The sequence below is a fragment of the Lytechinus pictus genome, chromosome 10, assembly GCF_037042905.1.
Source record: "Lytechinus pictus isolate F3 Inbred chromosome 10, Lp3.0, whole genome shotgun sequence".
Lineage (NCBI taxonomy): Eukaryota > Metazoa > Echinodermata > Echinoidea > Temnopleuroida > Toxopneustidae > Lytechinus > Lytechinus pictus.
Genome location: NC_087254.1, coordinates 34,765,220 through 34,784,644, shown reverse-complemented (window position 1 = coordinate 34,784,644; position 19,425 = coordinate 34,765,220). Strand labels below are relative to the sequence as shown.

At 37.3% G+C, this 19,425-nt stretch overlaps 1 protein-coding gene across 5 annotated transcripts in view; it reads left to right on the top strand.

Moving 5' to 3' along the window:
* The window catches only part of LOC129269535 (myosin-10-like), an 80,272-nt gene that overhangs the window by 50,893 nt on the left and 9,954 nt on the right, over positions 1 to 19,425 (top strand). For all 5 annotated transcript variants that reach the window (XM_064105927.1, XM_064105929.1, XM_064105925.1 and 2 more), the window contains 17 exons: positions 1,443 to 1,598; positions 3,079 to 3,227; positions 5,791 to 5,935; positions 6,840 to 7,052; positions 7,398 to 7,604; positions 8,350 to 8,607; positions 9,112 to 9,279; positions 9,900 to 10,067; positions 10,515 to 10,640; positions 11,451 to 11,663; positions 13,242 to 13,403; positions 14,211 to 14,339; positions 14,631 to 14,843; positions 15,343 to 15,426; positions 17,838 to 17,962; positions 18,535 to 18,643; positions 19,181 to 19,353. In XM_064105927.1, coding sequence (XP_063961997.1) covers positions 1,443 to 1,598; positions 3,079 to 3,227; positions 5,791 to 5,935; positions 6,840 to 7,052; positions 7,398 to 7,604; positions 8,350 to 8,607; positions 9,112 to 9,279; positions 9,900 to 10,067; positions 10,515 to 10,640; positions 11,451 to 11,663; positions 13,242 to 13,403; positions 14,211 to 14,339; positions 14,631 to 14,843; positions 15,343 to 15,426; positions 17,838 to 17,962; positions 18,535 to 18,643; positions 19,181 to 19,353 — 2,798 coding nt within the window. The remainder of the gene's footprint in view (positions 1 to 1,442; positions 1,599 to 3,078; positions 3,228 to 5,790; positions 5,936 to 6,839; positions 7,053 to 7,397; positions 7,605 to 8,349; positions 8,608 to 9,111; positions 9,280 to 9,899; positions 10,068 to 10,514; positions 10,641 to 11,450; positions 11,664 to 13,241; positions 13,404 to 14,210; positions 14,340 to 14,630; positions 14,844 to 15,342; positions 15,427 to 17,837; positions 17,963 to 18,534; positions 18,644 to 19,180; positions 19,354 to 19,425) is intronic.

The window sequence follows — 19,425 nt, the reverse complement described above, 5'->3', positions numbered from 1 at the left end:
TTTATGTATGAATGGAACTTCATGGACATAAATATTTGTTATAACAAGAATAATGTTTTGAATTATATTGGTTATAAAACAATTGATTAGAGATTATTTTGGGAGCTACCAGTGCACTTTGACATTACCCATTAATATTTTGGTAGCTCTGTTTATTCGATTACATGTGCATTTATTTGTAAAATGTAGAAATATCATTAATTTGAGGCTATACTGTCAAAGTACTAAGTACCATTTTCACCAAAGTCATTGAAGCAACATTATTGGTAATTGCTGTTAGGTTTGATTAGAATATCATTCAATTAATTAAGGAGAGACATAAAGCCAGGCAGAGCCAATGTTAAGGTTTTGATGTTCCTACCTTGTCATTAGAGATTGGAACCATTTTTCTTCCTAATTTTCTCATTGTTTTAATAGATAAAAATATATTACTGTGTTGGACTAACCATTTATGGAAATAAGTTGAATGTGAAAGCCTATGGTAATTACAATTCATTTGTTCATACTCCAAATTGACGAATATCACCTTTTTTCACCAAAAAAGAAAATTCACCACTTTCAAATGAATTTCAATGTTCTCATTGACATTGTTTTTTTGTTTGGAAATTATTCACATTGGCTTTCTCGGTGCTGTATGTTCATATTTGCTACAATATGTATTGTGTATGAAGTGGCAAGGTATAAGAGGCATTTTTTTTTTTCATCAAGCAATATCAGTTATGTGATATGCTTTATGTAAATGATTCAAATATTTTCTGTGTGCTTTGTGCTTCTGCTTATTGCTTGGCTATTACAGAACCTTAATGGTTTGTGTTTTGAGGAAGATTTCTTTGAAATTTATTCACCCCTGATATGGATTATACAGAGTATCAAAGGATATTATTTGGAAATGTTAATTGCATTTAGGAGATATGGACAAGGTGTTTCAAAATAACGCAGCTATCTGAACAAAAAGAATAGCAATTCACTGATGCCTTTAGTTGTGCTGCTTCAAAATCTTTAGATCCAGTCCCTTGTTGGGAATAAGAAATATGAATGTAAGTAATTGAGTTTTTCTGACGTGTATCAATCAGATCTTATTATTCAAGTCTAGGACTGACCTATATATAACATGTAATGTCACCGTCCAAAAGACATGAGTGGGGCTCAAACCTTGGCCCTCTGCATCACTTTGTAACTTGCACCACATAGCTTGGATTTCAGGCATAAAAAGGTCCAATCTGTTGCCAAATGTATCTTCAGAAATATATCAAATAGTTTTTCTTCAAAATCTCTTTATTCCTAGAGTTGTTTTCTAAATTTATGTTTTGATATTGTTGTTAAGCTCCATTGCAGCACATCACTAAACTTTGTATTTGCTATGTCATATTAGTATAATTTTCTATTCTACATGTATAGGAGTGGAGTTTATGTAACTTGATGTTGTGTCTTTTTGTATCTAGTTGTTGAAAGACAAGAAGATCGTTGATGAGAAGCTCTCGGAGGTGTCCGCCACATTGACAGAGGAGGAAGAGAAGAGCAAGGGTCTGATGAAACTAAAGGCTCGCCATGAATCAAGCATTGGAGAACTTGAAGACAAGATTCGTAAAGATGAGAAGGTGAGAGAATTATGAAGATTATGGCAGTTATAGCAACAGATATGATGTTGATGCTGATAGACATGTTGTTGTCTCGCCCACCAGAGGTGAGGGCGAGACTTAGGGATCCAAATGTCCGTCGTCCGTCTGTCGTCCGACCGTCGTCTGTCCGTCACAAACCTTATGACACATAACTCCACAACCGTAAGTCACTTTTCAACCAAACTTGGATGGTAGATGGACTTGGGGGACCTGCATATTATGCTGCTGTCACTTTTCAACCAAACTTGGATGGTAGATGGATTTGGGCGACCTGCATGTTATGCTGCAGTCAGAGGTCACATGGTAAGGTCAAAGGTCATTTTCAGGTCAACGTTAAAGTTTACATGCAAGACTCTTATGACACCTAACTCCGCAACCGTTAGTCACTTTTCAACCAAACTTGGATGGTAGATGGACTTTGGGGACCTGCATGTTATGCTGCAGTTGGAGGTCACATGTTAAGGTCAAAGGTAATTTTTCAGGTCAATGTTAAAGTTTACATGCAAGACTCTCTTATGACACCTAACTCCGCAACTGTAAGTCACTTTTCGACCAAACTTGGATGGTAGATGGACTTGGGGAACCTGCATGTCATACTGCAGTCAGAGATCACATGATAAGGTCAAAGGTCATTTTCAGGTCAGCGTTAAAGTTTCCTTGCAAGACTCTTATGACACATAACTCTGCAACCGTAAATCACTTTTCAACCAAACTTGGATGGTATATGTACTTAGGAGACCTGCATGCTATTGTGTTGGTAGGTCACATGGTAAGGTCAAAGTTCATTTTGAGGTCAACATTAAAGTTTATGTGCAAGACTCTTAAGACAACTGTTATTCCATCCCAGTCATTTCACATTGAAGTTTTGATACAATTCTGTTGCGTGCCCTCGCAAACCTTGATATTTCTGGTTATACTGTTGGTGGTGGTGTTGATGATGATGATAGAGGTTGATGTTTGTGCAGATAATGCTTTTTAAAATGTTGTTGATGAGAACGATTATGATGTTGTCATTATTACTGTTGATGATGTTGTTGCTGTTATTTTTAATGCTGATAATGTTGACAATAGAGAATGTTATAATGGTGATGTTGATTGAAATAATGATTCCGTGTTGATTTTTCGTGTGTGGAGATGAGGTTCGGTGTCAATCAATATAATTATGTTATCTTGGTGTTTATGATTTTTCTTTTTTTTTGTGTTTTAGATGTAGGCGATGGGGACTTTGATGGTAATGTGTTGATGATGTTAATGAGGGCGATAAAAATGTTTATGATAGTGATGATGATGAAAGTGATGTTCATAATTTAGATGATATAAATGATGACAATACTGTTTAAAGTGGATGAGAATATTAAGTTGCTGTAATACTGTTTACGACTACTTATATTTTTATACTAATGGGTTGTGACAGAATTCTAATGGTCCATTCTTGTGTTGTATGATTTTCTGTTTCTAGTTACGTAATGACTTGGAGCGTCACAAGCGCAAGCTTGAAACTGAGACAGAAGATCTAAGGGAACAGCTAAATGAGCTTCGTCAAGAGATTGTAGAATTGAGGGCGCTGCTCGCTAGGAAAGAAGAAGAACTCAATGCTGCCCTCGCTCGGTAAGTAAAGGTGTAATTGTCATACAAGTGTGGATATTTCTTATTTTTAAAAGAGAGGCCAGTGGAAGGAGAAAGGAATATATTTCAATTCAGTTCAATTCAAGTAAACATTTATTTTCTTCCAACTTAACATATTAAGGATCAACTGGTCACATACTTTTGGACCAAGCATAATGAGAATGGCAGTTATATTTACAGGGAAGAAGTGCTAAGTGGAGGATGGGGGCTAGGGGCAAAGATTTGCGAGTGATCTGGGGCCCATTTCATAAAGGTACAGCGTCAGCGTCAAGTCCCAAAACAGCGTCAAATTTTCACTTGCAGCGTCAAATTTAATATTTGACGCTGCAGCGCATTTCATAAAAAGTTGACGCTCCAGTGGGAGCGTCAACTTTTTACTGGAGCGTCAAATAGGGTTAAATATTTGACGCTGGTCATGGGGGAGCGTCAAGTTGACACTGTAAAAGGTTTTTCATTGTGAAGAATGGCATACGTTGTGCTCAGGCATGACCAAAGGGCTCTTACAAGAGAACGGATATCTAGAGCAATGTCTATGATAATAATGCTAATGAAGAATATATTAAGGTAATGCTTTCTAGTAGAAATGCAGTTTCTTTTTTTTTGTTCTACCTATCCCCCCAAAAAAAAAAAATGTTAAAAAATTCCTCTGAAACAGCAAATTTTTCAGTCTTTCCCAGGGCAGGCAAAGGGAAAAAAAGGGAGGTTATAGACAGACTTAAAAAAAAAAAAAAAAATGGAGAGGATTTTTTTTCTTGTGGGAAAAAATAGAGGAAGGTAGATCTATTATGTGGAAGTGTTTAATTCAAGGCCTAAATTAAAAAAGCCCTAGGCTATAAACAAGGTTACACTTAGGAATTCCGAAGGTTCTTTATTCCGAAGGTCCGTAATTCCGAAACACGTAAATTGCCTATACCTCGACGTTCGTTAATCTGAAAACGTAAAAGGGTTCGTTAATCCGAACATTTGTGGCGTTATTTCAAAGGTTCGACAATCCAAAAACGAAATAAGGTTTGATGTTCCGAAGGTTCGTTAATCCAAGAACAAAATAAGGTTTGTTAGTCCGAAAACGAAATAACGTTCGTTAATCATTTCGTTTTCGGACTAACGAACCTTCGGAATTACGAACCTCATTTCGTTTTCGGATTAACGAACCTTCGGAATTACGAACCTCACTTCGTTTTCGGACCAACGATCCTTCGGAATAATGAAGCTTCGGAATTACGAATGTATGCGATAAAAAAATGATTGCTTTTTTTTTTCTGTTTCTGACTTTCTCAGAAAAAAAAGTTGTGGCCATGGCATTGTTGAATCCATTTACTGAATGGTTATTCACTGTTGAAACCGATAACTTAAAAATCATTTCCATTTTGAACAAAAATAATCTTTTAAGGTCATTTTCGATGTTTCATGCATAATTAGAGCCTACAAATTTACTTGCTTCAGGGTGATTTTTAACAGCACTGCACCAGCAGTGGCCTGTGCCTGCCTTGTTGTTGATACAACCTTGCATTACCGACACAAGTAGTCAAGTGTGGGACTGGGATTAAACTTGTACGGTAGAAACTTTGTTGAAGGTGAAATTTCGACCGGCAATAATGATGCCTTTTCACTTTTTTCAAAATAATTTTTTCCATGGCATAGGGCTAAAATATATCAATTCTCTGAAAACTTACACAATGGAGAATAATGCTATGCCATCCCAGGAAAAATTAGTATTTTCTTCTTACTCTCTTCTAGAATTGCAAGCCAGGCATCACCATAGAGCCATCACTCTGTATCAACGGCTAGTCTTATGCTGCAGACCCTGTTTGCAGCTGCTAAATAACAATTTCGCTCCCAAAAAAATTTACAAGCAAAAAAAAATATGTATTCTCCTTCAATTTTGTTTCTTCTAATTTTGCTTCTCAAAGGTGGGGGGGGGGGCCACAGGCCGGCTGTGCCCCCCCCCCCCCCGGATCCGCCAGTACTTTCTACCTAAACTTATGACTTGAATTGAAAACAAAAAACTGGAGAGAAAGGGGATTTCCCCCTAATCAGCCTCGTACATGACTATTCAAATAATTCGCAGGAAAGTCAAGCTGACTTTCCAGCGAATGTGCTTTTATGAAATGCAAAGTTGCTAGCATAGCAAGTTGCTAGCATAGCAAGTAAAAGCTGCTATTCTACCAGAGTTGCTATCATAGCAACTTGCTATGATAGCAACTCTTTATGAAATAGGCCCCTGGTCAACCGCAGCTATGCGAAGAGAGCAACACCATCATCTGAAATGCATGTTTGTTCAAAATGTTTTCTAGATAATCGTTGTCTTGACAATTCAGCATGCTCCTCTTTGTTTACAAATGACATTGTGTAAATGTCCTTTAGGAAATATTATGACAATGATGGATTTCCATATATATAGGTGAGGTTGATTGGATTAATCACAACTCTATGTAAGACAGGACCTTGGGCACCCCTGTTCAACAGGGACAGAAACAGGATTTAACACTGGACTTCTGCCTGCCTGACTGATTGGTGTCATGTTTCTCCCTTTGTTCTTTTTCAGTATCGATGATGAGGTGTCCCAGAAGAACCAGCTTCAGAAGCAGGAGCGTGAGCTCCGTAATCAGTTAACCGAGCTCCAGGAGGATCTAGACGCTGAGAAGGAGGCTCGCTCCAGGGCTGAAAAGAACAAGAGGGATCTCAATGAGGTCAGTATTCAAAGCATTGGCTAGAGCTTTGCGAACAGCCATTATAAAAGATTCTCAAACCAAGATGAAATGTGTGTATGAGTACATGTACTACAACTTAAAAATCCTGAAAACAAACATCGAGAATGAAAAGCTATAAGTACAACGCCAACCATGATTTTATAATTTTGTGCCTTAAGAGTCGTTAATAGAACACATATAGTGTATGTGATGAAATGAAGATGGTGTTTCACTTTATATTTCACTTTTTTGAAGCACTAAATGATTTTTTGACGGCTTTTTTCCTGGGCCTCATATTTGTTACGTATTACGGACACGTGGCAAGTGGGACCTTGCGGCTAATAAAGTCAATTCAATGTTAGTCTGTGCCTCTAAATTCACATGGTGTTCTATCATGGACAGTTTCATAAAGATAGGCCATGTAATATAAAAAGATACGATCAAACCTACAATTTAACAGAGCTACCAAAATATTAATGGGTAATGTCAAAAATAATTGTACATCTATGGCAATCCATGTAAAAAAAAAAAAAATGAAGTCAATTGTAGATTAAGTGTATCTCTTCCTTTTTCTCAATATGCCATCCAGATCCCATGCACTTTTCACAAATTCACCATTTCCCCTCCTCAAAATATGGCATATCCTTCTCAAACCAATTCTCTTTTCCACTTTGACAATTACTTCTAAGCCCAACCTTTCCATGTGCTTGCTTGTGTTCTTTCAATCAGTGGTGCATTTCATGAAACAGGTAGTCAGTGATTTTCACTGTCTATTGTCATCAGCTCCAGCAAATCCTTGAATCTGATTGGCTGAGAGCCATTTAGCCAGTTGATAGGATTTCTCGTGAAACACCCGTCAGATGAATTGACGCTAGACTTTATTTTGTATCTGAATCACATGCAGGAACTAGAGGCGATCAAATCCGAGCTGATGGATTCTATCGACAACACCACAGCTGCCCAGGACCTGAGGAACCGCAGAGAAAACGAGCTTCAGGACATCAAGAAGCAGCTAGAGGAGGGTGGCAGATCACACGAACAGACCATACAAGATCTCCGTCACAAGCACAACAGTGCCATCGAACAGCTCAATGACCAATTGGATAACGTCAAGAAGGTACGTGTTGAAACTGAACCAGGATGGATTTTCACAAAGATTTAAGTGTGACTTAAGAGTCATAAACATAGCAATGTGTCTGCTCATAATATCTGACCAGAGGCAGCAAAAAGTAATTATCATTACAAAAGCATATTTCTTTTGTATCTGGCCAGGAAATCTGTAGATAGGTAGGTAGCTTTTTTCTACAATCTGCAAGAAAAAAAATCTAATGAAACATATGCCTGATATATTTTATCACTGTAACATTAATGTGGTTAAATAGGGAATGTGTTGGATGGTCTCTTAAAACTCCTCGGTTAAATATCAATTATTTTTATTAAATATATATATTTTTTCCATCAGGCCAAGTCGTCTTTAGAGAAGAACAAGTCCAGTTTGGAGAGCAACAACTCCGAACTGAACAACGATCTCAAGCAAGCCACCCAAGCCAAGCAGGAATCAGAGAGGAAGAGAAAGACCCTGGAAGCACAACTAGCTGAACTGAATGTCAGGCTACAGGAAACTGAGAGGGCTAAGATAGATTCACAGGAGAAGGCCTCTAAACTTCAGGTTAGCTATACATGGTTTATATTCACATGATCTTCAAGCAAGTAGTCAAGTACCACATGGACTAAACTCATTTGTCTACTATCGACTAATTGATCCTTAGTCTACACCACACTTGGGGGTCTACTCATTACTTTGCACATTATCAAATGAGGAAATAAATATAATGGGTTATAGTCATGTGGTCTGTAGTAGTTGGGTTAGTTTGATACCACATGGGACCAACCAATTTTGTCTATTGTCAATTTAGTCTATTTGTTGTTTGGTCTTCATTAACCTGGTCTATTTCCCCCACTTAGTCTAACCGTCAGGATGAGTCTAATGCCAGGAATTTGCAGCAATTTGTTGAAGGAAATTTTGACTGAAAAACAGTTCATCTAACCATGTAGACTATGTGGTGTTACTCCAAGTGGCTAATCAATACACATTCTAATTTGGCAAGGTCATGAAAAAAATAAAATCACTGTTTAAAAAAAGGCAAATATGCAACTAATAGTTCAAATATTGATGTCATTATACCATTTGACTGTTATATCCTTATAATTTTTTTAAAGCATGAAGAATGAATAGAAAATTGATTATTGTTGCCAATTTTAATTCCTCTAATTGGCAACTTATCATTTCAATATTGCCACTTGACTGATGTTTTGTCCTTATGGATTTTTTTTAAGTATGAAGAATGAATAGAAAATTGAGATTGTTGCCAATTTGGAGAGCTAAGAGTTTGCATTGATTGCTTATCAAATAGAATGAAGTAGAGAGCCTGAATACCGTCCTGGGGGAAACAGAGAGCAAGGCTTCGAAGGCCACATCATCATCCAACTCCTTGATGGGTCAGCTGACAGAGTTGCAGGAGAACCTCAATGAGGAGACCAGGCAGAAACTAGAGTTCAATTCCAAACTGAGGGCTATGGAGGCTGAGAAAGAGCAAATACAGGAGCAATTAGAGGAAGAGGAACAGGCGAGGAGCAATGCTTTGAGACAGATCTCAACCCTGCAGATGCAGGTAAGAAATCATTACCCCCCTCCCTTTCTCTCTGCCCCTCTGTTTCACTACCCCCTCCCCTCCCTCTATGTCCCTAAAGTATTGTTCAGACCAGGGTGAGCCAACCACCCACTTATTTTAATAGACCTTAATATGGGTATGATGTCACAATCTCACATCCCGCTCTCACAGAGGATATCGGAATGCACGCAAACGAGAGTTGTCAAGAGATTTGCCAGCTGCAGATCACCAACACATTCAAAGCAATAGCTGCAGCCTCTAAGATGACGATGCAATGACGTCAATGCTCAATTAAATGTTGTTCAAATTTGTGCTTGCCAAATTCATAATATCATAAATTGACAACATGGCCTTTATTGACAAACCTTTTTTTTTACAAAACACATTCGTAGGGCATATTTTTTGTATTATAGCACAAGGGGCATTCACAGCCGTGATTGTTGATAGGCTTGACTAAAAACTCTACCAATGACCTTCCTGTGTTTGCTGTGTCTTGCTTAATAGGTAGCTGATCTGAAGAAGAAGGTTGAGGACGATTCCAACTCTCTGGACCAAGCAGAAGAATACCGCAAGAAGATGTCCAAGGAACTGGAGGCCATGAACAACACCAATGAGGAACTCAAGCTGGCTTCGGACAAACTGGAGAAGACTAAGAAGAGGCTACAGGCTGAGGTAAATTATGGATGCAATGCATTGAAAGGTTGGGTTAATCCGTGTGTTTCATAATATAAGTTGTGCCGTCACTGTGTCATCACTCTTTCATCTTGAGGGAATGGTTGACCATTGAACTAAACAACATTGCATTTATCATCCTGATTCTCTTTCGAAGATCTGACTGCTTTCCTTGAATTTGATTGGCTGAGAAGCACAGTTCCTACAGTAACTGTCTGATAAAGCGTCCCACAAGTCTTTACATGAATTCTCTCCTGATGTACAAATGATCCACATTTCAAACTCCTCACAATACATGCCATATAATAATGATGATGATAATAGAGGGTATTTGTATGGCGCACAAATCCACCTTGTTAGGTGCTCAAGGCGCTCCTATATTATCCCCGCTTAGCTAGGCCACTGATATCGGTGCTCAGAGCTTTTTGAGAAACTACTTCCTGCCAGTACCCAATGCCTTGTCTGGGTTGAGTGCAGCACATAGTGGATCAATTGCTTGCTGAAAGAAATTACACCAAGGCTGGGATTCAAACCCACGACCGTATGTTTCAAAGTTCGGAGACCAATGCACTTGGCTACCACGCTCAGCTAATCTGTATCTTTGTTTGTGATGATTATAGCTTGATGATGTGACACTAAACATGGAGAGGGAGAAGGCCAGCGTCACAGCTCTGGAGAAGAAACAGAGGAAGTTTGACAGCATGCTCAACGATGAGAAAGCGGAGAAGGAACGCATCATTCAGGAACTTGATGAGAGATCAAAGGAATGTCGTGACAAAGAAACCAAGGTAGGATGTCGACCATAGGCCAAATATTCCAAGGCCAAGGTTCATATTCATTTGGTCTACTTCTCAGATACCACATGGGCTAAACCCATTTGGTCTAATATCTATTTGGTCTAATTGCCATTTGGTCTACACTACAATTGTCTAATTCCCCCTTATTCTGCTTGTGATAATGCCCAGATTTTCTGTTTGTTAGCTTATTATTTGGAGCAAACTCATCACTCAACCAAATCATTCGGCAATGACCAAACTTTCGCTAGATCATAGATTGATAGGTCTTTGCAATAGCTATGCTGTTTAGTTCATGTGCGCACATTGAGGGCCTAAGTTTTAACATTCGACCTGCCCAATAATCGCACTATCAATTTTTGATCAAATTTAGTAACGTAGGTAGAGGGATTGATGTGTGAACCATCCAATAACGCTTTGTGTTTCATATTTTTTCTTCAGCTGATGAATCTTAACCGGGAGTTTGAGGAACTCCAAGAAAGCTTACAGGAGAGCGAGAGAGTACGCAAGACACAGAGTGCTGAGCTGGATGAACTCGTCTCATCAAAGGATGATGTCGGCAAGAGTGTGAGTAGTATAGAAATAGTACACATCATGATGCCCTCTCTGAGTTTGGTAAATTTGTCTTGTGTAAAAAACACCAGTAACAGTGTAGTTAATTAAACTGAATGGAAGAGCCTCAAAATAAAGAAGGAAGACATCCTATACAAAGATAGAACATAAGATTAAGATAAGAAATTTAGATATTTATTAAAAAAAATCAGCAAAGTCTTCTTTGCCTGCTACATCCATTGGCTTGAAAAGACCTAACAAAAAATGTTAAGATATTTTGGATGAAACATTTTATCATATATTTTGAAATGTAGTGTCAATGTGGTAGGTAGTGTTTATATCTCTTAGGAAATAAATTATGGTTGCATGATCGTATATTTGTGAGATTTTCCCACTAGTTATAAACAATTTTAATATATGACTAGTGTAAATTAGTAATAAAATAATTTCTATGAGTCTGTTTTTTTTTTAATATTAAATAAAGTCTGTCTCAAGCTTTGTTACAGGGTTATTTATATGAATTAGACTCAAGTATTATCTGACATTTTGATATTACAAAAATGTAGCAGTCTTTGAATGTGTTTTCAGCTGTTAGAATTTACATCTGGCATTTTTTTAGCCGTTAAAGTTCGAATTGGCCTGTAGCGCCCTTTCTCTGCAATGTATTTATTATTAATTCAAAATAGCCCTCTGAACGCCTACTCTACACTCTTAGTTACTGGATTTTAGGATGCTACTGACAATAATTGTATCCTGACATTTTCAGCCCACTCCATGCCTAAGAAAGGGTTTTATATGAATATATTCATCATTATCTTGTGTTAGGTTCATGAGCTTGAAAAGGCCAAGAAGTCTTTGGAGACCCAGATTGAAGAGATGCGTACTCAGATGGAAGAACTGGAAGATGAGCTCCAAGCCACTGAGGATGCCAAGCTACGTCTAGAGGTCAATCTCCAGGCTGCAAAGGCTAACTTTGAAAGAGATTCATCATCAAAGGAGGAACAGTCTGAGGAGAAGAGGCGTGCTCTCGTTAGACAGGTATGTAGGCGGGGGTGGTCTGGGCCCCGTCTTACAAAGAGTTGTGATTGATTCGATCAATCGCAACTATGGAAAGCCTGCAAAGTCAACATATAAAATGCATATTTGTTCAAAAAATTTCTAGATATTAATGTATATCCATTAATTCATTGATTTTTTGACAATTTGGTGTGTTCTCCTTTGTTTACAAAATACATTTTGCAAATTTCCTGTATAAAAAATTATGACCCTGATGGATTTCCATAGTTACGATTGATTGTTCAATTAAACGTAACTCTTTGTAAGACGGGGCCCAGTAGTCATCACAGGAGTGTTAAAGGTTTCAAAGTTTGTGAGATTTCAAATGTTGTTAGACATGACTGATGCCTTCACTGCAGTCAGGTTTACCTAACAATGTGGCAATTGGTTATTAAAGGAGAATGAAACACTTGAAACCAGCTGAATCCATATCAAAGATAAAAATCAAAGAAACATATTGTTGAAAGTTTGAGGAAGATTGAATGAATAATAAGAAAGTTATGAGCATTTGAATATTGAAATCACTAATGCCATGTAGATCCTCCCATTGGCAATGCGACCAAGATCTGTGATGTCACACACGTACAACTCCCTCATTGCTTTAGTACTTATTTCACTTATATTCTCACTTTTATAGAATCTATCACAAGGTGAGGTGTTCTCTTTATGAGAGGACAAGTACAGAGGTTTCACAACATTATATCATTGATGAATCGTTTGTCATATGATTAGAATGAGCAAAAAGATATGTTTTGGGGTATATTTTCAGTGTCCAAAAGGGGAGAGTTGTTCATCTGTGATATCATAGATCTTGGTTGCGTTGCCAATGGGAGGATCTCCATAGCATTAGTGATCTCGACATTCAAATGCTCATAACTCTTCTATTGCTAGTCCTATTTTACTCAAACTTTTGTTGATCTTATTCTTTGATTTTTCTGCTTTCACAAAAGCTAACTTGCTCCAAGAGTTTCATTCTCCTTTAAGTTAGATATCTGATGTTGCAGTTTGGAAGATTTACAACTGTATATTGATGTGGAAATGTTATTCCATGACCGAGATACATGTAGAAGGTGAAATTATGCCCAGGAGTGTATTAATTGTTTCTATCACCTCTATTTGAGAAAATCTTCAATAAAAGAGGCTAAAATGCTTGAAAATAAAACAATGCTCGTCATTGTTGTCACTTCAGAATTATTTCAGCATGCTAAGAGTTGAGAATTGAAAAGTTATATTTTAGACTTGTGTAAACTCATTTACACACTTGTAGCTTAAGCTCACCTTCCTCCACTAACTCCCTCCTCACCGACCACATATTGTAGTGTAGAAACTTTCATAAATACATATTGATGAATGTTATAATAATAATATAGGATTTGTATAGCGCACATATCCACCTTGTTAGGTGCTCAGTTCGCTCCTTTTTCACCCCGGTTAAACTAGTCTACAGATTCCGGTGCTCACAGCTTTTTGAGGAATTACTTCTTGCTGGTACCCATTTACCTCACCTGGGTTGAGTGCAGCTCAATGTGGCTAAAATTTCTTGCTTATGATTTTGTATAGCTCCGTGAGATGGAGGCTGATCTCGAGGAAGAGAGGAAACAGCGAGGAAGTGCTGTTAACCAGAGGAAGAAGCTTGAGATGGACCTCAAAGATTTAGAGAGTCATGTGGACGCTGCCAACAAGACCAAAGAAGATAGTGTGAGACAACTACGCAAACTTCAGGTACACAGTCCTTCAAATTTTACCCCTTTAGCAATCCTAATGAATCTTTCAAAGTTTACCTCTTTAGCAATCCTTCTACTGAATCTTTCAAAGTTTACCCCTTTGCAATCCTTCTAATGAATCTTTCAGAGTTTACCTCTTTAGCGATCCTCCTAATGAATCTTTCAAAGTTGATCTCTTTAACTAACCTTCCAATTAACATTTTGTTGTTGAAGGTGATATGCAGAAAGCAGATGTGAGATTATATTTCTTACGATGGAATATAGTTACTGCAAAGAAGGTTATGGATATTCCATCAAAAAGAGGAGACTATGGGTCGGAATGTTTTGTTTTCTTGAGAGATGATGTATGACTGTGCCTAGGTCAATTAGAGCTTGTGCTGAACATTGGGGAAAATACATCCCCCAGAGAAAAAAAAAACAACAACAACAAAAACACAAAATTTGATTTCATGCAGCTCAATATATCTTTAGCAATAATTGCAAAATGAATGGGTCTATTGATGCCATAATCACCCCCCCCCCCCAAAAAAAAAAGGGATTCTAATATTTTTTTCCTTATGGTATTGAAAATTATGACATTTTGTTGTGAAATCATAATTCTGATGACTGGTATCGATCACCATTTTAAAGATATTAAATGATGATAGAAAAGAAGTTATTTTTACAGGTATTTTAATCTTTAACCTGTTGATTACTGAATTCTGTAATTCCCATAGGATTTATACAGGAACGGCCTGGTTCTGGTAGCCAATTATTTAACATTACATTGTTTGAATGTTTGGAATGTTTTTATTTTCTTAAATAGGCTCAACTGAAAGAATACCAAGCAGATATGGAGGATGCCCGCCACGCTAGAGATGAGATCTTCCAGTCTGCGAAGGAAAATGAGCGTAAGCTCAAAGCTATGGAGACTGAACTCATGACACTACAAGAGGTATATCCTCATTTTTTATTCACGTGATCTGTATAATGATAACAATAATGATAATAGTAATGATAATAATAATAATAATGATGAAAAAATAAGAGTAATAAAATAAAAATTATAAAAATGATAAATGTAATATTATAATAATAATAGTAGTGAATATTTAGCAATGCTTTAAAATTATTATATGAATATTTGGCCATAAAAATAGAAAGAAATACTGGCCCAGATGTTGCAGTGATGAAAATGTCTATTGCACATGTAAGAATTATTTCTTGATTGTGTTGTGGTTGACAGGAATTGGCGATGGCTGAGCGTGCCCGCAAGCACGCCGAGATGGAGCGGGATGAGCTCCACGAAGAGATCAACAGCAACACGTCCAAGGGTTCCGCAGCTATGGACGAGAAGAGGAGGTTAGAACAGAAGCTCTCCCAGATGGAAGAAGAGCTGGAGGATGAACAGACTATGGTGGAGAGTCTGATGGATAAGGAGAGGAAAATCACTGCACAGGTAGGAGGGGAGAGAAGAGGAAAATGAATCGGAAAAGAGAGAGGTTGAGAGAGAGAAAGGAAGGATTGGAATGAAGGGAGGATGGGGAGAGAGGAAGGAAGGAAAGAAGACCTGATAACAGAAGATGGGATGAAGATGAGTCTGTATAGAGAGTGAAGAGTCTGGTAGATACAGAGGGGGATGCCCCCTGGACAGGTAGGAGAGAGAGAGAGAGAGAGAAAAAAGAGGGAAATAATGGGGAATGAAGTGGAGAGTCGAGAAGGAAGGGGATGGGTAAAGAGATTAATGTTGGGGTGATATAATATGGGATGTGGAAAGAAGAGAAAGAGAGAAGAGGGAACAATGAGAGTGGCATGTAGTTGTACAGATAGAGAGTTTTGGACTAGCTAGCCAAATTGATCCTTTCTAACGAAAAATTACGATTAATTTCGGCCCTGTCACGAAATGTCATATTAATTCTGAAATCCATTCAATATGTGCAATTGATGTTTATTTGTAGATGGAGCAAATGCAGGCCGAGCTGGCATCAGAGAGGTCTTCCAATCAACGCAATGAGAATGCTAAGAACATTCTCGAAAGACAGGTAAGACATATTGACCCTCTGGGGCCCATGACACAAAGCATAGCAATTGATGTGCAATCAATCGTATGATCAACTGTATGGTCATTATTAAGCTTTGGGTAACGGGTCATGTCGGATTGGATGTGGTTGAGGATATTGAAAAGTGAAAGGTATTTCACATTTTCAAGCACAAAAAAATTATCATGCATTTAGGATAAATCATTGAGCTTTTAAGAAGTGGACAGTAGACTTCTGGATTTTGAGTGTCAGTGATAACAGATATGATTTTCATGTTATAGTCATGATGTTAGTGGTGGTGATAGTTAATAATAATAATAATAATATATACTGATTTATATAGCGCAGAAACTATGTGCATATATTCTACTGCGCTGCATTTAAGAGCTAGTGAAATGCTTGAGAACAAAATTAGAAAAGGGGGTAAAGAAATGTTTGGGAATTATTTGAACAGATAGGTTTTTAATTTAAGTTTGAACGTTTCTACTGATGGACAGGATCTTATTACATACGGCAAAGCATTCCATAATTTTGGGGCTGCACAGGCAAAAGCACGATCTCCCAAAGTTATCTTTGTATTATGAGTGGGGATATGAAGGAGCAAATTATCATGAGAACTGCGCAGGTTATGAGAGTGTCTGTGAACTTTTCTTTGTAAAAGCTCAGAAATATAACTGGGGGCTTGGCCACTTAGTGCCTTGTATACGATTAACAAAATCTTGAAAGAACTGGAAGCCAGTGCAGATCTTTTAAGACAGGGGTGATCCTTGAAAATCTAGATTGACTACAAATCAGCCGTGCACATGCGTTCTGTACTCGCTGAAGACGCCCAATTTGAGACGAGGGGAGCCCATACAGCAAACTGTTACGATAATCTACCTTTAATACTAATAATGCATGCATGAACAATTGTTTTCATGCTTTCATGTATTTTCGTATACGTCTGAGGTTGTATATTATATGAAATGAAGATTTACACACATTGGTAATAAGTGCTTCCATATTCAATTGCGAGTCAAAAAATACTCCAAGATTTCTTAGGATGTCATTGAATAATGATGGTGATGGTGATAATGACGATGATGTTTATGACATTGATAATAATGACAATGCTGATGGGTAACTGTGATAATGATAATGGTCATTTTGTTTTTGATAATGCTGATAATGACAATGATGTAGGTGATGGTTTTATTGATAATGATGATGATGGTATTATTATTATTTATTTGACCAATATAAAAAGTACATACACATTACCGGTACATTAGAATAAAAAAATTACAGTACATGAACATGCAAAGAAATGCGGGAACGGCATGTGGGTCAGGGGGCACAAAAGCGAAATCCATCACTGTTGCCCGAAGGCATGAGCCCCCACACATGCCGCTCCCAAGACATAAATAAAATATATAAATACTCTTACACAAAATATTGCACGTTAAAAAAGGGAATACTGAAAAGGGTGCCAAAATAATTAATTAGATTGTCTTGAGATGCATTAGAAAAAAAAATACCACTGCAAAATTGTAAAAATATAACATAGTAAAAAATTAACACCTCGGTGCTGAACAGTAATATGAAAAGGGTATTCTAAATAAACTTGCAATAGAAATCGGAAATTCAAATATATTTGATTAAGCAGATCTGGTGTAACTGAAGTTCGGAAAAAAAAGAAAGGGGGGGGGGGTAGTTAGAAGTCCAAAGTAGAATGGAATTAATATCGAAAACAGTAAAAACATTTTCAGGATATAACCACTTGATATATCATAACGATACATGTACAGTGAAAAAACATGATAACATGATAAAACTCATCAGGATAGGAAATTGGTGGTGATGATGATAATGGATGAGGGTAATGGATGTGTTGATAGTGATAATGATTATGGGTGGTATTGGTGGTGATGATGATGATGAAGACGATCATTTCTGTTATAACTACTTGAAGTTATTGCTAAATAGAACAAGGATTCGAAAGCTAAGAGGGCCGAGATGAAGAGTGCTAGTCGATCCAATGATGATGATGATGTTGACGATGATAATGATACGGTGATGATGATGGTGATGATGATGATGATGATGACGATGATGTTGATGATGATGATGATAATGATGTTGATAAATTTTCTTATGATTAATATAATGATTGTAATGACCTCTTGAATTCATTTTTACTGCTAAATAGAACAAGGATTTGAAAGCTAAGAGGGCCGAGATGAAGAGTGCTAGTCGATCCAATGATGATGATGATGTTGAGGATGATAATGATACGGTGATGATGATGGTGATGATGATGATGACGATGACGATGATGATGTTGATGATGATGATGATAATGATGTTGATAAATTTTCTTATGATTAATATAATGATTGTAATGACCTCTTGAATTCATTTTTACTGCTAAATAGAACAAGGATTTGAAAGCTAAGATGGCTGAGATGGAGAGTGCTAGTCGATCTAAGTCCAAGGCTACCATTCTACAGCTTGAGAGCAAGATAGCACAACTTGAAGACTCACTTGATATTGAGGCTAAGTAAGCACATAATACCAAGTATTCACATCCTGTCTGCAAGTAATTAGGGCTGAGTTAAAATGTATACAGACAGTTCAATTGATAAGTGGAAGTTTCTTTTCTCTTTTTTTTCCAGCCAGCTTAAAAAAAAATGCTGTTAAGCATTTTTCAAAATGAATGTAGTGATTAAGACAATGCAAGTCATGATGTTGATAATAATATTGATAATAGTATTGATAAATCATACCAAGCCTTTGGATTGTGTTTTCATTCACAATGTGTAGATATTATTTCTAATCCTAAATCTTTTTTTTATCAAGGCTTGATTATTTTTTCGTGAAATAAAAATCTATTTTCATCCTAATGTGACACAGTACACAAATATATCAACACATATATTAAATGAATATATTGTAAATTTGGCCAAGGATGAACAGATGTTGAGTGTAATTCATGTGGCTATTATGCCAGGCCGTCTAACATTGAGAAATATCTGTTTTCGGTAGAAACTAGAATGAAACTCAAATCCATTTGAATCTAAGGGAGCAAACTTAGCTCATCCGTTCTGTGCGTGTGTGTGTTATTTTCAATAGGGAACGCAACACAGCAGCTAAGATGGCCAAGAGAGCCGATAGAAAAGCAAAAGAAATGGCCATGGCTATTGAAGATGAACGCCGCCATGCTGAGCAGTACAAAGAACAGGTCAGTAGATGGCGCTATTTCCATCCCTTCAAAATAGAGAATGGTAACAGTGCGATTGTCTCTCATTGGTCCATTCTTTCATGGATCATCAAATAGTCCCTTGAGTTTATTCATAGAGACAACTTTCCGGAGGCACCATTTTGCTGTATATATCTGCACATTGTAACAAAGTAGTCTCTAAATACTTGTCCATCCACTCTCACACTAAATCAATTTTTTTATGATACTTGTAAGAATGTTCTGAGGAAATTTGTACTCAGGAGAGCCTTTTCACCACTAGTGGATGGTGAAATGAAATATCAATAATTCAACATTTATAATTCCATGTTTTTCTTGTGAATTTTTATGATATGATATCCAGAGTCCAAAGGAAATGCACCCCCCAAAAAAAAAATTTTAGAAAAAAAAATTGTTGAACAAGATGGTTTTGAAAATTTGATGGTTTTCAAAACTTCATAATGAATTTAATAATTATTTGTAGATGCCACCTAATGGATTGGTTACGATAAGTCAAAACTTTGAAATATTTGATTGTAGTTGGACAAGAGCAATTCCCGTTTAAAAACCTTGAAGCGCCAGCTGGATGAAACTGAAGAAGAAGTCACCAGGCTTAATGCCACCAAGCGCAGGATCCAGCGTGAATTGGACGAGCAGACGGAGGCCAATGAAGCCCTACAGAGGGAGACTCAGCAGTATAGGAACAGATTACGGTAAGTTCACCAGGTCTGTCAGAAAAACAGAATGGCTTCTTCACTGGAAATGCATGCTGCATTAGTGTCTCA